We start from the raw sequence: 15,964 nt of genomic DNA on the forward strand, positions 1-15,964 counted from the left end.
CCTGTCATCAATGGCTTGATCGTCGTTATAACAACATGGGAGACTGGCCAAGCTACATTTCGGATTGAATGGCATGTCAAACAATTTCTTCTCTTTCATGGCTTTTGTGCTCGACACGAACAAATCTGAAGACTTGTCAGCGGTTGGTGTGTTCTGAGTGGAGCCTGCTGAACCGGTCCACAAATAGTTAAACTGATTGAATGACTGATTAACTGCTCTCGTTGCCATTGGCTACTAGTTTCTAAACATTTTCTACTCAAAGTCAACGCCTGTTTCAAGTGTCTCAATGGGTCTGCACTACCTTCCTATTCAACACATTTCATAACTACACACCACCTGGCATTCAGGTTCATCTCCTAGAAATTGTTATCTTAATTATTGTTTGCCGACAATATCGTTCTGTTGTCTGACATTCTAATGATCGACAAAACCAATTAAATGTGCTCATTAAAAGTTCAAAGCACTAGACCTTACAGTTAACCTTTAAAAGGTTTGACATAATTGTGTTTAGAAAGGGTGGGTAGGTAGCGGGCAAGGAAAAATGGAGATACAATGATAACATGTAGTCAACTCCTATAAATACCTTGATTTATTGTTTTAGTGCGAGTTTTAGTGCTCATCTTTCGTCTACTTTCAAAGACCTGACAACAAGAGCAAAAGTAGGGATAATTCAAAGTTTTAAAACTCTTTGGGAAAATTCAGGACTACACACCAGATTTTGTAGTTAAGCTTTTGACAGACAGATACAGCCACTGCTACACATGTACAGTTTATACCCACAAACCCACACACCATGCAAGCCACCACACAACACAAAGCACATGAACACACAGCAGGTCGCTGGGGACAATTAATAAAGCTTTTCACACATCAGCAAAATACAGTTTCAGACCAGCATCCTGTTTTCATTGTTGCTGATGTTTCGCCAGTGGGCAATGGGCCGTGACGACGAAGTGAAGACCACGGCGTGTCCTGACAACATTGGTATCAGTGTGACCGGGACAAAGCCACCCATTGATCCACCTGTGCGGTTAGGCACACCCAGCAATGTGTATGTGAACACAATGGATGCTAGCTGCAGACTTCAAGCTCGGCAGGCTTGTCACACTCGGCATCTTTTCATCTCGGCTGATTGCCCAAAGGCGAAAAGTGTTTCCGATGAAAATTTAATTTAGCTGAACCGGTGCTGGACTAAGTGAACAGAATACTTTGTGAGAAAAACGCGCAGGAAGATAGTAAGAAAAGAAGAAATAAATAAATAAAACACACGGAATGCACACGGAACACATGCACACACAAACAAGCACAAGGAGCAAAGGATAGAGGAACCAGACGGCAATCTTAACACATCAGCAGTATGAAACAATGAAGTAAAAAAAAAATATTTGTTTAGCACATAAAGAGAGTTGAGGAGAAACAGCCACCGCCTGTCAGACAATAGCAACAGACAGCAGGCAGACAAAAGATGACAGACAGCTAGGTAGCAGAGAGATTCCCAATCTTTCTGTCTTTTAACGACAAGTTCACGCTCAAGATGTGTTGAAAAATAGTCTTGGACTAGTTTTTCTATTTATTTTTGTATTTAGTTCGTTATAAAAACACTCAGTTAACAAGGCACGTGGTCTCACTTCAAGCACTAGCTGTAACACGGAGCAGAATAATTTCATCTAATTTTCGTAATTTTTGGAGGCAAAGTCACACAGCAACAGTCGTCTGCTCAGTTTCACGGCAACATCTGTACAGAAGAAATGACATTTATTGTAATTTATTGTAATGAAGTATGGAAAAGAAATGATATTATTATCATGACTGTAAAAATTATCGTTTAGGTTCTTCTCACCCAGGAATGTTTTCACAAACATGACAATGCACGCAAGACACTAAGTTAGGCTTTTCTAGAACTTTTATAAAGCACTTGTTCTGATGATGAAGTCATAGTATCAGTCTTATATGTCCAGGCCTTTCGAGACAGAGAAAGAAAGAGAGAAAGAAAGAGAAAGAAAGAAAAATTGCTGTATGGGTCAAAAGGTCACACTCGTAAGGACAGGATAATAAGGATGATGTGGAGCAACACACCGACAGACATCTGATGCTAACAAGCTCACCGTTAAAAGCCTTCAGAGGGCCAACCCTGAAGATAGGGGTGGAAGACATGTAGTACACGGGTAGACCCAGCAGGCACAGCGGCAGCGCCACTGCATAGCGTGGCAGGTCACGTGTTAGGGAGACAGCCAATAGCGTCAAGTGCAGGATCAGGTACGTCACTGGCGCTATGGTCGGAACCTGCAATACAACCCCAACCCTCCTCCGAATAACTGAACATTTTCAAAACGGACGACGACGACGACGACGACTATCTACAGACCATCGTCTGAGTGACAAATGACGATGACCAATAATGGTGACAACATATCCTAGTAAAACTATTGTCATATTTCCAAACAACAAACCGTGGGTAACCAGGAGCTTGAAACATGAACTAAATAAAAAACATATTTATTTCCCCTCTCCTTCCTCACCTGTCAACCCCAGACCCGATCCCCTCAGACCTCGAAGTGACTATGAACAGGACGTGGGGCTGAGCGCTAGTCACCTACCACGTAAGTTGTAGCTGTAGCAGGGAACTTTTTGCGGAGGCGGAAGATGCCGAGAATAGCCACTGTTTCCCCCGAGGCCCGGATGAGGGAGTAAGCGCCGAGTACAGAGGATATATCCCCTACAAGAACAACCACTCCAGCCAGCAGTCCCTGAAAAAATATTTATACCAAGAAGCGTTAACAAAGGGTTTTATCAGTAACAAAGGGGTAAGTGGTGAAGAACTTATGTCCTTTACAACAACAACAACACTCCACATCCCAACACAATGAAGCAAATCAATGCACGCGGTAGCCATGGCTGTGAGAGTGGTACACTGGCGCTCAATAGGTGTCTTAAACTTTATGTTACTCCAGCAGCCATCATTCTTGAGAAGCAATAAGAACATAGAAAAATAATGAATAAGAATCTTGAATTATTGCCTGCCGGAATGCTAGAGTGTGTGCGAACACCTGACAAGAACAGAACAATAGGTGGAAGCATAGGAGAGGGGAAGCAGTGACAGGAAACAGTGACTTGTGTTGTTATGGAGAAGGGAACTGATGGTGTCCCACGGTGCACTGTCTATAGCCTGCTGAAAAATTGTTTTTCTTTCTTGTTTTATTAATTTTCTCTTCACTAGAGATGATGGATATTTTATTCCCTCCCCTTTTTTTTAAAGTGCTCTTGCATCACACTAGTCTTGTCCTTAACAGCTCCCCGGAATAAGAGTGGTCAGAGAGGAGGAGTGCAGCAAATAAATTGTACCAGAGAGATTGTGTTGCTTCAGATAGTGTACTTGGATTATTATGTAGTGCGAGAAGGTATGGAAGTAAGTGAGCGAGAGAAAAGCGGAGTGAGAGAGCAAAGAAAGAGAGAAACAAAGAGAGACTTACGAGGACGAGGTAAGACACTAGTGGGGTCCGGCGAGATACGCTGACCATACTCAGTACTTCTGGAAAGAGATTGTCCCGGCCTCCCACAAAGTTTATTCTGAAATACATTTACATGACATGATACATATTTGAAACGACACTTACATTACCTTATATTGAATACCCAATCACAAAAGCTTCCAGGGTTTGGTTTTGCTATTTTAAACAGTGCATCGACTAACGATTTTCGTGAATAAAAGTTTCAATAAAAGAATAATATACACCTTCCTCCTCCTCTTCCTCCTCATCATCGTTAGAATGTAATGTTTTGTATTCGAGTAATTAACAAACATCATAGGTCGAAAGCCTTACCTGCTCGAGGAAAATATCATAACATTGACGACCCCGGTGGCAGAGATCCCAATACAGGGCACGATGAACCACACCAGAGACGGTATGGACATTTTACAGAACCCCTGCACAAAGAGATATTATCTGGTTATTGTTTGAAATGCGTCAACTTGTATATTCCAAATACAAAGAATGAGAGGACAATTAACAATAATCGCATTTCACGCAAAACTATACAAAGCTGCAGCACCACACCACCACCACAAGAACTATTTTTCCATCCTCATCAAGAATGTCGACATTGTGTTGATTCTCTTTGCCATTTTCTTTGCATGCACGCGCCATCTGCACAAAGCTATTTTTAAATGTGTTCTCATGTAAGAGTTGAAAAGGTCATCGACACGCACTGACTACCCGACTAGTTTATGAAAGTTCCCCGTCATATGTTCTGCGTTTCCCCGAGCTCTTACCTACCCAGACAAAGAGTCTAATCCTTTTTAGAATTTCCACAAAGGCTCTTAATCTTTAAAAAAAAAAAAAAATAAACTCACAACGGCAACAGCCACACTGGATACGATCTGGCCGGTTGTCAGGACGGTCACGTAGGCCAGGTTAGCCAACAGGTAGCACACCATGACCACCAGGATGCCCAGCAGGATGGCCAGTGGAATGTTCCTGAATAATAATAATAAATAATAATAATAACAACAGCAACAACAACAACAGTGACCAGCTCTCCGATTTACTTTTTAAAGAGATTTCCTGAGCACAAATCGTTTCGAGGAATTAATCTTTTATATATTCCCTCGATATCTGTTGTAGCGTGTGTCCGGCGAAGATCTGTTAAGCTCCGTATGGCTTATGGGGAATTCCTCCCACACTAGGCCCAAGAACTTTTGACCTATCGGAGTTGTTATTTATCACTAAATATTTTAGCCTCATTACTTCACCAAGGCAACGCTACGTCATTGGTTGTATAAAACTGCTTACATTGTGCATGTAGCGCTAAGAAAAAATATTTATTTACAAAGAAATGTAATTCCTATTCCACCTCTAGTTTTTATTTAATATTTATCTTTCCTGCATTCTTTTATTTGTCATTGACATTAGACACCATGCACTGCTTATGAGGATCATCCTGTACTATGGTCACATGACTGCTACTTTCTCACACAAGACTGTGCTGACAGTTTGTGACCCTGACATAACCAGTGTGATTGACATTAGACTAAGACAGGAAGAGCTCAATTGAAGCCATTACCTGTTGGGGTTCTTGATTTCCTCCACGGCCATGCACAGGCTGTCCCTGGACAAAGATCAGAACACACAATAGGTGGGCAACAATCATTCGCAATGACAATCACAGCTTATAAAATAATACAGAAACAGTTTTTCTTCAAGACTTTAAAAAGGTGATTGCTGTCTAACAATTAATATAATAATAATAAAAAAAAAAAACAAGGTGTGATTTATATTTTGCATAATTACACTCAAAAGGAGCGAGCTCTTAGCGCTTGAGACAAGAGCGAGACATAGACAGTTTGGACACCATGGACGGAAGGATAAACAAGCATACAGACAAGTAATCAAAGACAAACATAGACGACGAAAAGAAGAATCAGAGGACAAAGAGAAGAGATTGAGATTTTAGCGAATATACAAAGAGGAACAGGGGGACTAGTCAATAGACGAAGAAATGTATAAAAAAATGATTAGAAGAGGGACCAGCATTCTGTGGATTGTTGGTGGCAGTAATGCTCATAGAACAGATGTGGTTTAGTACACGCTGACAAAAGTCGGTGGTGGGTAGGTGGGGGATATGGATGTGTTGTAAACAAGTGAACATGCATTGTGGGCTCACTGTGGCATGGGAGTGCAAGTAATCAAGTAATCAACATGTGGGAGGTGGGACTTACCATCCGACATAGGCATATGTGCAGGCATACACAGCAAAGATGACTCTGTCCAGCCTGGGCTCCTCCTCAAAAGAAAATGGATTTTGCAGATTTTCAGTGTCTGAAAAATCAGGACCATAAGCTGAACTGTTCTCCACTTTTTCATTTTCCGCGTCATTTTCCAAAAATGACAAACATACAACTGAAATATAAAACAGGCTTCTACAGTATTCTCTCAACAACTGAGATAGTTTTCATCCACCTTTCCCTTACTGATTCAATATCATCGGCAGGAGTTGTAAATATTTTGGCTAAAAGCCATTTTTTCTTATTCCGCCACAATTTTGGCATCTTTTCCCCCTCGATAAATTATTTTTCAACATCTATAATCTTTGAGGGCCGACAGTGAGTCGAGGGCAGTGCTTATTGGAGTTTGCTGATCGGGAGAGGTGTGGGTGGGAAGAGGAGTTTTCTAACCATCTTTAAACGGTTTTGTTGGTCGTTCGAACCCTGAGCCACTAATGGATTTTGAATCTTGGGATGGGGTGATGATAGGGCAACGTATGGAATCGTGTATGAAGTTCATTGTGAACCAAAAAAGGTATCAGAAACTGTGATGAATCACACTCCCAGAGAAAGATTTTAATGTTTTCCTATTTTCAAGCTAAAACAAACAAAAACTAAACAAAGCAACAACAGTTTCTTGTTATGGTGTCTGATAATTACCTCCCCTTGCGATGAAGCCGATGCCGACGATGATGATGACAGCGAGCGCACTAAGCTTGCACACGGTGGAAGCAACTTGAAGGGCGCTCCCCAGCCTCGTGTCATAGCAGTTAGCCAACACGAGAAGTACTGAAACAATATTGAGATCACATTAACCCACACCAGCGATGCGAGACGATGGGTAGTCACACCCACCACACGAGTTGTCCTCGTCCAGCAGCCCCTGACTACCTGGTGAGTGTAAACAAGATTTTGCTCAAAGAACAGAAACAACAGAGGCTACTATCACACTCACAAATGATACACAGAGCGATGAGGACCTTGGCTGGTCTGGGGGCCATCTCGGGGCAGTCCTGGAACACCGGGCGCAGAATATATTCCGCTGCTGTCATGGCACCCAGCGCTGTGCCCATGGGTCGGACCAGTAATCAGGTGTGACCACAGGTACACAAAGGCTATCGCCTTCCCCCATGCCTCTTTGATGTACGTGTATGTTGATCCTGACTTGGAATGCGGGTACCTAGGATAGTGGAAGCACATGAGTGAGTGAGAAAAGGGTGAAAAGGACAGCAGAGGGGAAGAGTGGACCAACTAGTCATCTGGTTAGCTCGCTTGTGACAGACCCACCCCACTCCCACCCCTCCTCACCCCATCCCTAAACCCCGCTTGTTCAAGATTACTGGGTAGAAATGAATGTGTTGATGACAATATTCCTCCTGTGACTCTTTGTCGCCGGTTTTGCATGCGACTGTCTACTCCTGGGGCTGTAATTATGAAGCGAGAGTAAGTCGTTTCCTCAGAAAAAAATGAGAAACTCAAGAACAAGTCTTATTTCCGAAACTTTAAAAGAAGCTCAAAGAAAGTTCCACATAGACTTGCCGGAGAGAAATCGCCTCAAAAAATGAACGATGAATTAGCAAGAAAATGGCGAAGCCCAACATTCTTTTTCTTCGTTTTTCACCTTCTTCAATAAATCCGTTACACGTCTGCTGAATGGGCCCACGGCAACATCCAGCTCCACATTTCGAGCGCTTCGAACTTATCAGACATATTCAAACACTTTCTAACCTAAATCTGTCGAAACTTGTGAACATTTTTTTAAAAACTTTTGTCAAACTTCGCAAAGGACACTCGTTGAAATAGCGCCAAACCTGTATTTAACTTTCGAAACTTGCATGAGCTTCTTTGTCATATCATGGGGTGTACTTCTATCCATTTAAGGGTTTGCCCAGTTACTCTTTTTTTTTTGTTGTTGTTCTCTCTTCCTTCCTTCTATTCTCTACCTGATGTACGTTCTCCAGATGCGAGAGGTCGAGCGGTGTCCAGATATTTTGGACAGTGGGTATCTCGGGGGCTAATTCCGATACCGTGGGAGCCTCCCCGTTATAGTTATTTAATTTTAATTTTCACAGGAGTAAAAGAAATAAGTTGTTGGAGTTTCAAGATAACAGCCAATCAATCAATCAATCAATCAGCGTGCATATACCACCTTTACAACTTTGCAATTCCAGTCGTTATTAACTGGTTAAACTTGTGACAAACATTTTGGAATCGACACGTGGTTTTTTCTGCTCCTACCAAACTCGGCGAAGGTGAGGGCGCCGCAGAAGGTCAGGACAGCGCAGAAGGCCCACACGCACAGGGCGACGCCCACCGAGCGGCCCACGTTGAGCAGAACTGTCTGAGGGCTGAGGAAGATGCCGGCCCCGATGATGCCGGTGACGTAGCTGACGGCGGACAGCAGGCCCAGACTCCGCCGCAACCGCAGGTCCGTGGTGGGCGTGACGCCAGCGTCAGACGCCACGTCACACATGATGCTGACGCACTCACTGCAGCTGGTGTCGCGAGGGACTGTGGGATGTTACAGCTGCAAGACGTGATGTATGGAGTGGCGTGACGTGTTACATGCGGCAGCTGGTGTGACGTAATGAAGCTGGCGCCTGGAAACATTGTGAGGTTCAAACTTGAAAGCTACGTCTTTCTAAAAATATGTTCTTACAGCCATTAGGGAGGCAAGACACGAGTAAAATAATCTCAGAATCTGAGAGGAATGAAATATAAATAAATACTTCCAGAGCATAACTACGTCCCGCACCTGGCACGTAGCACGTAGCTGTAGCTGCTCTGTTACTCATCGTGACAGCCGTCGACCCAGAAAGCATTTTTGGACGAATAAAGTTCTCTGGTTGGCTGTCTGACTGGCTGCTAGCTTATATCACCATGTGGAAAATGTCCTGCTTTCTCATCGAGAAAGCTCTACTGGCTTTAGAGAAGCGAGCGACAGAACAGAAACAATTAATGCTCTGACATTCACCGAGGGGCTGACACCGGAAGTCGAATTAGATGCGCGCGTGCTTGCGTGCGCACGTGTGTGTATGTGTGTGTGCGCGCGCATGTTCATGGTCAGTCTGTGCGTGTCTTATCGCCATGGACACAAAAGCAAAAATAATTTGTAAGGAGTAAGGACACGGGCCTGGCACAAAGATGTGCTTGAAATTCAGAACTCAGATATTATTGTCAGCTGCACAATAAGATAAACATCTTTGTTTACACTGGGACACACAAAGTATTCTTTACGTGCAGCGTGGTTTTTGTTTTTGTTTTTTTGATAATAGCAACTGTTCAGTCAACTCTTCACAGAGTATGATAATGATGAAGTTTTAAGAGCTTAACTGAGGGGTGTACTTTTTCTTGTGTCCTCTCTGCGCGGGAATAATCAAACTGCAGTACCCGGATAAATTCCAGTTTTTCTTCTGTCTGCAGTGGTGACAAGTAAAGACTTTAACCACTGCACTACCGAGTGCCGCAAACCATGCTGTTGATTGGTTGCTTTTGGCAGGAAAGTGCTTCCATCTAGAGTTGATTCCGTACTGAGGGAAAAGGAAACTGGAATACCTGTCCAGCCCTGAGAAATACAGACATACAGAGAACGTCCCGAGACGAGATCTGAACCAGGACCTTCTTCTTACCACTCCATTACCGGGGGCCATTACATACATTACCATGCACACTGCTCATTTCTTATCTTTAGAGTTATGCATACTGATACGTGCGCTTGCATTGGTCGACTCATGAAAGAACAAGATGAACTTATTGTTACATACTGAATAGTTACCTACCTGTTGCAAGTAGCCTTATGAGCTCCTGTCTGCCAGAGTCTGTATTGAGCTCCCCTCGTTGCTTTTGTCGAGCGCAAGTGCACCGAGCTGTGCCCCAGTTGTTAACCTCTGAGACAAAACTGTTCTCGCTGTAATTTAAATAACTGGAGACATCTTTCTGAGACTTGCCTCCACTGCAACTGTAATCAACGATAAGCACAGCAAAGCGCTCATGTCCTCCTCGACCCACCGGCCTGTCGAGATAACAAAGGGCAAAGGTTAAAGACCCTTTGCGCATGTCATGGCTTGCTTCATGTTACAGTCACTGAATAAGGCTCAGATAACACACAGGATAACTCCACTTTTGTGTAATAAAGGTAATTTGAAAGAACCTACAACTTGGTGGTGATAACAGAATTGCTTACTGGATCAGAATCATAAAAATGTGGAGTTGTCTCCGGATTGTGAATATGTTTTTTTATATTACTGTTTTTGTGTGTGTTTTTATTTTAAAAAACCTGTGACTAGTATTGTAATAAACCAAAGACACATAGTAAGAAATATAGAAATAATAGAGAAAAGACGGAAAAATAAAGAAAAAGCCTCAACAATATCTCCAGAGAGTTTTTGTTTTCAACCTATAAATATTTCTGTTCCATCTTTCAAGGACTAACAGATTTGTTCAAAGTTTCTATTCAATTAGCTCGCACACGTGACTGTTCTGAAATGAAGTTTATCACCGATGTGATGACATGTATGTCAGTTGTTTTCTTCTCAACACCTAGCTTGAGGTGTTCCAGACGCTCGCGGGACTTCGGTCTCACCGAGTTTCTTTGTTGTTCTCCTAGCAACCATTTGCAGAACAAATGTCTGACAGCTTTGACGAAGATGCCAGAATAGTGTTGGCCTACTTAGAAAAATAGCATCGAAGAACAATGTGTTGCAGACGAATATTTGCTCTCAAGAGCAAAGTACTTTTTTTCATCGGCAGGCTGTTGGCAAGAGGACTTGGCTGCTGACGGAATTTTCGGGGTTTTTCTTGTTGTTCTTACTGTTGTTATTGTTTGTTTGTTTTTGTTTTTTGTTTTGTTTTTTGTGGGTTTTGTTTTGATTTAGTTTGTTTGTTTGTTTGTTTTTGTTTTGGTGTTTTTTGGTTTTTTTTGGCAGTGGCCCGTTCTCTTTTGTTGGTGTTTCTAAGCTTCGAATGCTTAGAGCCCTAGGGGCCTAGACAATACTCCAACCCATACCAGAAGGCTAGACACCAGCTGTTAAATGACCAACTAAGCTGTTATTTAGGCAATTAGGTCGTGCCTCTTCTCTCTCTCTCTCACACACACACGCACGGAAAAGAGAATGTGAAAAAACTTTTTTGCATTTATTTTTTGTTTGTTTGTTTGTTTGTTTGTGAATGTACACACCAACTCATTCCAACCTCCAGCTTATTTTCACATTTATTTTGAAAGTTTATAATATTTCTCTCACAATTATAATATACTGGCATGTATTATCAAAGGTCATTGGATGTCTAACTGCCGCTGGTGGTTAAATAATGGTGATATCTTATGTCTTTCCACAGAGCTCCATTTGGATACATAAATACAAGGCACAGATGCTCCTAATCTACATTTGCATATGGTAATTTTTGCCTTAACTGATCCATGAATGTGTCACTGCAATAGTCAATTAAAAGTAATGCTATTTAAAATGTAGAAGTACTTGTATTTCTGTATTTGTTATTGGTTTTCACCTCTTCAAACAAAAATGATTCATAGGATTTTTCTGAGTTTGTCTTCAATAGGTGTTATGGAGAATTTCTTAAAAATGGATGAAATTCATCGCATGCTACATAAAAGAAAGGTTTTTCTGCTGCTGTGTTCTATTTAAATATTTTCAGACAGCATCATCACAACTCTTGTACCTTCCTACTGCTAATGTTACAGCAAGTAGAACATGTGTGCACCACGTGATGGGTCAAGGAGAGGTCAGGGTAGTAAGCAATGAGGAGTTTACAATTACTGCTGGAGGTAGGAAACTAGAACCCGTTGCTTAAAGATTATTTCGGACCATATCTTTTAGTTTAATTCCTGCAGAATGCATACACATATCCAGTAGGTAATCTTAAATATAAAGTAAACTGTGCAGAAATGGAAAATTGTATATTTTTTGACGGTTATGCACTTAAAAAATGAAACTGATACCTTTAATTTTTTTGGAAATACAGAAATCCTTTGACGACAACATTTATCTCTGCCTTCCTTTCTGGTGTTAGAGATCTGTTTGAGGTTTTTTAAAAACTTTTTGGTTTAATTCGGGTTTTTTTTAAATCCTTGCCATTCTGCTGCTTGGCCTGTCGGGTGTCCACAACGGGGACACGTGTCAGACACTTTGCCTCTGATCGGAATCAGAGACATTTTCTCAAAAGTCTCAAGGGAAAAATTCGAGAATTTAGCTTTCTAGCAATTTGACAGTTAACAATGGAATGAGATTTCAGCATTTCATTCTCACATGTTTTATTTATGAAGCGGTCTGAAGGACGGCGCAAGGGAGCTGTTGGAACATCTTTGAGGCCATCTGTTGGCACTGTTGGACAATGCCAAGTGAGCGACAACATCTACATCTACACATCCCTCGCTCGGACATCATTCAGGAGATCACCATCCAGGGGCCGTCTTGGGTCCTCCGAGACATCCACATTACCATTTAAATATACCAGGAGACGGGGCTGGCCTGTGCCTACCTAATGAGTAGATGGATTTTTCTTTTTCTTTTTTTTTCTACTTTTAATCTGTTCTTTTGTTTTGTTTTTACCTTTCTGTATTTTTTTAGGAATTTTAAAATGGAAATACACCTAAAAGCGCTTAGTAAAATTAACCTAATGCAAAAAAGTCCATATTCTTATCCATTTTTTTTTAAGGTATTGGAAACAATAATTCTCTAAACATTTATTTTTTCCTGACGAGTACAGATGAACTCACAACGGTATGTCATCATTTTTTAGGTTACATGCTTGATGACTTTCTACATCAGCACCAAGTCAACCACATGGACTGGCCGGCCTGTTGCCAATATCTGAATCCCATTGAGCATCTGTGGGATGTCCTGGGCCAGCGACTTACAGCCACTCATCCCCACTCCTAGCAGTTGACCTCAGTCAGTTGTACCAGCTTCAGCAAGAAAGGCAGACAACTCCTCAAAGGACTCTAAGAACATTGGTTTAATCCATTAGACAACGGTACCTTGCATGTATTGAAGCCAATGGTGGACACACACGATGTTGACTTTCTTTTTCTCTGCTATCACTTTCTGGCATGGCGTAAACACAGCCAACCAATCCCTTTCTGAATTTTGAAAGCATTTGTTATGTCAGTTCAAGCTCGAATTTTTGTTGTTAAAATAATTTATTTCAATGAATCTGGCTGGTAAAGTTTCATTTAATGAATAAAGAAGTTGATTCAATGTTATTGTCTGTGTTTATTGGCACTTAACAGTGATTGACTAAACAACCGACCTTTCCGTTGTTTTGAGGAGAGTAAAGGTATTATTCAGCATGCATGAGTGAATGAGTTGCACAAAAAAAGGAGAGATATAAGGAAAAGCAATGTCTGCTGTTACAAATATAAAACCAAAATTGATTTCGTGGAGTAGTGTGTCCCTTTCGGGATGAGTTTAAGATAAACGTTTCCTCTGGGACTTGTGCTGCTTGTTGACTTTTCTTTTGATAGCTGGACGAGTGGGAGGGAAAGGGAATGAAAAAAAAAAAATACATCTCCCATAGCCAGACTCCGGTGCAAAGCCAGCTTGGCACATACAGACAGACACGGATTTCATTAGAGTTCAGAATCAGAAACACCCAACCTCGGTCTCAACTACACGACCTCAGGAAATTTATGGTTGAATTCAGTGACAAACACGCAGGAAGGCAAAGTAAGTAACTGAAAAGAATGAAGGAAGAAAGAAAGTTAGTCTTGTGCACACAAAATGTCATATGCATAAGGTCACTGAAGAAAGAGAGTAACACATAATTCTCCTATTTTACCATTCATTTCCATAAACCAACAGTTGTTCTTGTCCAAGCTTCGGCATAAAGGTTGAAGTCATTTGACCGCAGAACCTGAACATTTATTTATAACCGGTATGTTATCAACCGAATTCAAACTTATGGTCATGGTGCAATTTTTTAATTCAAGCCTGTCAACTAAACCATGGAAAATTTCAGAAAGTTTTACAGCAGCTCTATCCTGTGTTCTCTATGGTGCCACGCCAACGATGACCACTTGCGTGTAGTCAGTTTAACCTCCTAACAAGCTAACAACATTTTTCACACTCAATGAACTGCAAAACATGAAAAAATGTGTAAACTAACCAACAATAGTTTCCAACCAGAAGTTCCTAAATAATACATGGAGAAAGGTCCTAACAAAACCTCTCCATTGATCCTCATCATTGGATGCCATGGCCGCGCCTTCCTTCACATCAGATACCAGCGCATGAGAGTTATTTTGTGTACAATAAACCGGATAGTTTTGTAGTTTGTCTTCTGATATTAATATAAACTCTATTCTATACCCTAGATGATAAAATTGCCTGGTAGATTATGAAGTGTCACGCGCAGGAATTAAGCGCGAAGTAGGGTGGTGTCTGACTACGGCCATGACAAATACTTTTGCCGTGTGCAGAAACTCGCTTGGGGAGTGTAACACACACACACGCACACGCGCACACACACACAACTCTGACCACATCCTAATCATACCTCCAACCTCATCCCCAATAGCAACAAACCTATACTTTTCTTGTTTTGCCCATTCTCTTTAACTTTACAGAGAGAGAGAGATGGGGTGAAAGGGGGTGACAGTGAAGAAAATGAAAGGAGACATGAATAATAAGTGGAGCATCGCAGACCACCATGCCTGTGCCTGTTGCCACACATCATGGCGCCTGATAAGAGCTGCAGCGGCGGCGACATTCTACTTCGGGTCAAAGGGCACTGTCCCGCAGGGAGCGCACCTGGGTCGGGAGATGTAAATAATGAACACAAGATGCTGTTAGCTGGAAAACTGAATGGAGGAAATAGTCCACCTTGTTTGGACAAAAGTGTGAATGCGAGATGGAAGCTTTTATGACTCTAGGAGGTCACTGACATCTACACGTGGATGCACAAAGGTCTCCGCTTCAATTTCTTTTCTTTTTTTCCTGAAGGAAAAAAAGTGTCCTAAATAAACAAATATAAAATAACAGGATCACGGGAAGCATTGGCACGTTCTTTTTATAATTACATTATGCTTGGATATTTTTAATTTCCACAATTCAAGAAACACAACTGTCATAATGGGTACAGTAGGCAAATATTAGCCAGATGTCATAATTGCGAAGACCAAGCAAACTTGCCAGATGTCTTAACATCATACCTGGACTGCAAGTCTCATTAAATTGTCATGCGATAATTCTGAGAGACGAATCGCTTGATTAACCTTCTGTACACTTTGCTTTAAAGTTAAATTTCCGACTGTGAAAAGGAGGTCGACTGCATGTCATTAGCCACACCTTGATAGTGCACGAGCTCTGTGAGGACAATATTCCATCCTATACCCTTTGTAGCTCAATTTTATATGTTTTCATTGCACCTGTACTGCTAAACAACACTCAAATAACAAACTCTGAAAAAACTCCTCTTATGAGTATAAACTGTTTCCTTTAGCAATATTAGTCTCCTTCAATAAACTTTACAGGCACAGATAGAAGTAGTTGTTCTATTAAAAAAACATACCAGCTCGACAAAAGAACACAAACATGCAACCAACGTAGACTACACTCTTGCAGGACTATTTTCCTCTCTCACTCACACCAAACGACACTCCTCCGATCAATTATTCAATCGCACAAAGTTATTTTCACGTTGATGTCACGTGCTCTCTACGGCTGGTCGCTACCCTTCCCTGCTGCACTCTTCCCCCTCCTAGTACCTGCACTTGAGAACGAGGTCAATAATTAACCCTTTAAACGCTTGAACTTCATTAGTTCTGCTTTACACACCAGCAATGGAACTACAGCATAAATGTATGCAAGAATAAATACAGACAGACAAGGTCCTATCGCGGACGTGTAGGTGGACTGCTGTCTGTCTGCCGAGACCAACGCTTAGCCTCTTGCGAAGTTCTCCGCTGTTAGTCTCAGAGAGCCTAAACAATGAATGTGACTAAACCGGAAGCTTTGTACACAGCTGCCTCGTTTTAGTAGTCAACTGAAAAAAAAATCGTCTGCCAGCAGTCCAGTTATACAAGTTCGTGGTCCGTTCTTCTGAGCCGTTGTTGTGAGCTGTGGCTCAGTGACTCAGTGTGCAAGCACCATCGACTGAACTCGCTGAATGCATTTCTTCAATTGTTCCAAGAACTTTCTCGTTTGTCAATGCAACTCTAATTCCATTCATTGTGGTGAGATCACTATC

General features: G+C 41.7%; 1 protein-coding gene and 1 long non-coding RNA gene across 2 annotated transcripts; one reads left to right on the plus strand and one right to left on the minus strand.

Annotated features, from left to right (window-relative positions):
* Positions 1-1,535: 1,535 nt before the first annotated feature.
* On the minus strand, positions 1,536-9,773 carry LOC112565195 (large neutral amino acids transporter small subunit 1-like). Its single transcript, XM_025240526.1, has 12 exons — positions 9,541-9,773; positions 8,000-8,361; positions 6,717-6,941; positions 6,422-6,550; positions 5,717-5,816; positions 5,062-5,106; positions 4,352-4,475; positions 3,822-3,925; positions 3,471-3,567; positions 2,598-2,747; positions 2,106-2,283; positions 1,536-1,735 (listed from the first exon to the last, which is right to left on the minus strand). The coding sequence occupies exons 3-12, from the start codon at positions 6,832-6,834 to the stop codon at positions 1,668-1,670; spliced, it is 1,113 nt and encodes a 370-aa protein (XP_025096311.1). The 5' UTR covers positions 6,835-6,941; positions 8,000-8,361; positions 9,541-9,773; the 3' UTR covers positions 1,536-1,667.
* A 73-nt stretch (positions 9,774-9,846) lies between these two features.
* On the plus strand, positions 9,847-12,930 carry LOC112565196. Its single transcript, XR_003099367.1, has 5 exons — positions 9,847-9,896; positions 11,096-11,154; positions 11,460-11,543; positions 12,042-12,263; positions 12,518-12,930. It is a non-coding gene; the product is annotated as an uncharacterized LOC112565196 (long non-coding RNA).
* The last annotated feature ends 3,034 nt before the right edge of the window (positions 12,931-15,964 follow it).

The sequence above is a fragment of the Pomacea canaliculata genome, linkage group LG5 (assembly GCF_003073045.1).
Source record: "Pomacea canaliculata isolate SZHN2017 linkage group LG5, ASM307304v1, whole genome shotgun sequence".
Lineage (NCBI taxonomy): Eukaryota > Metazoa > Mollusca > Gastropoda > Architaenioglossa > Ampullariidae > Pomacea > Pomacea canaliculata.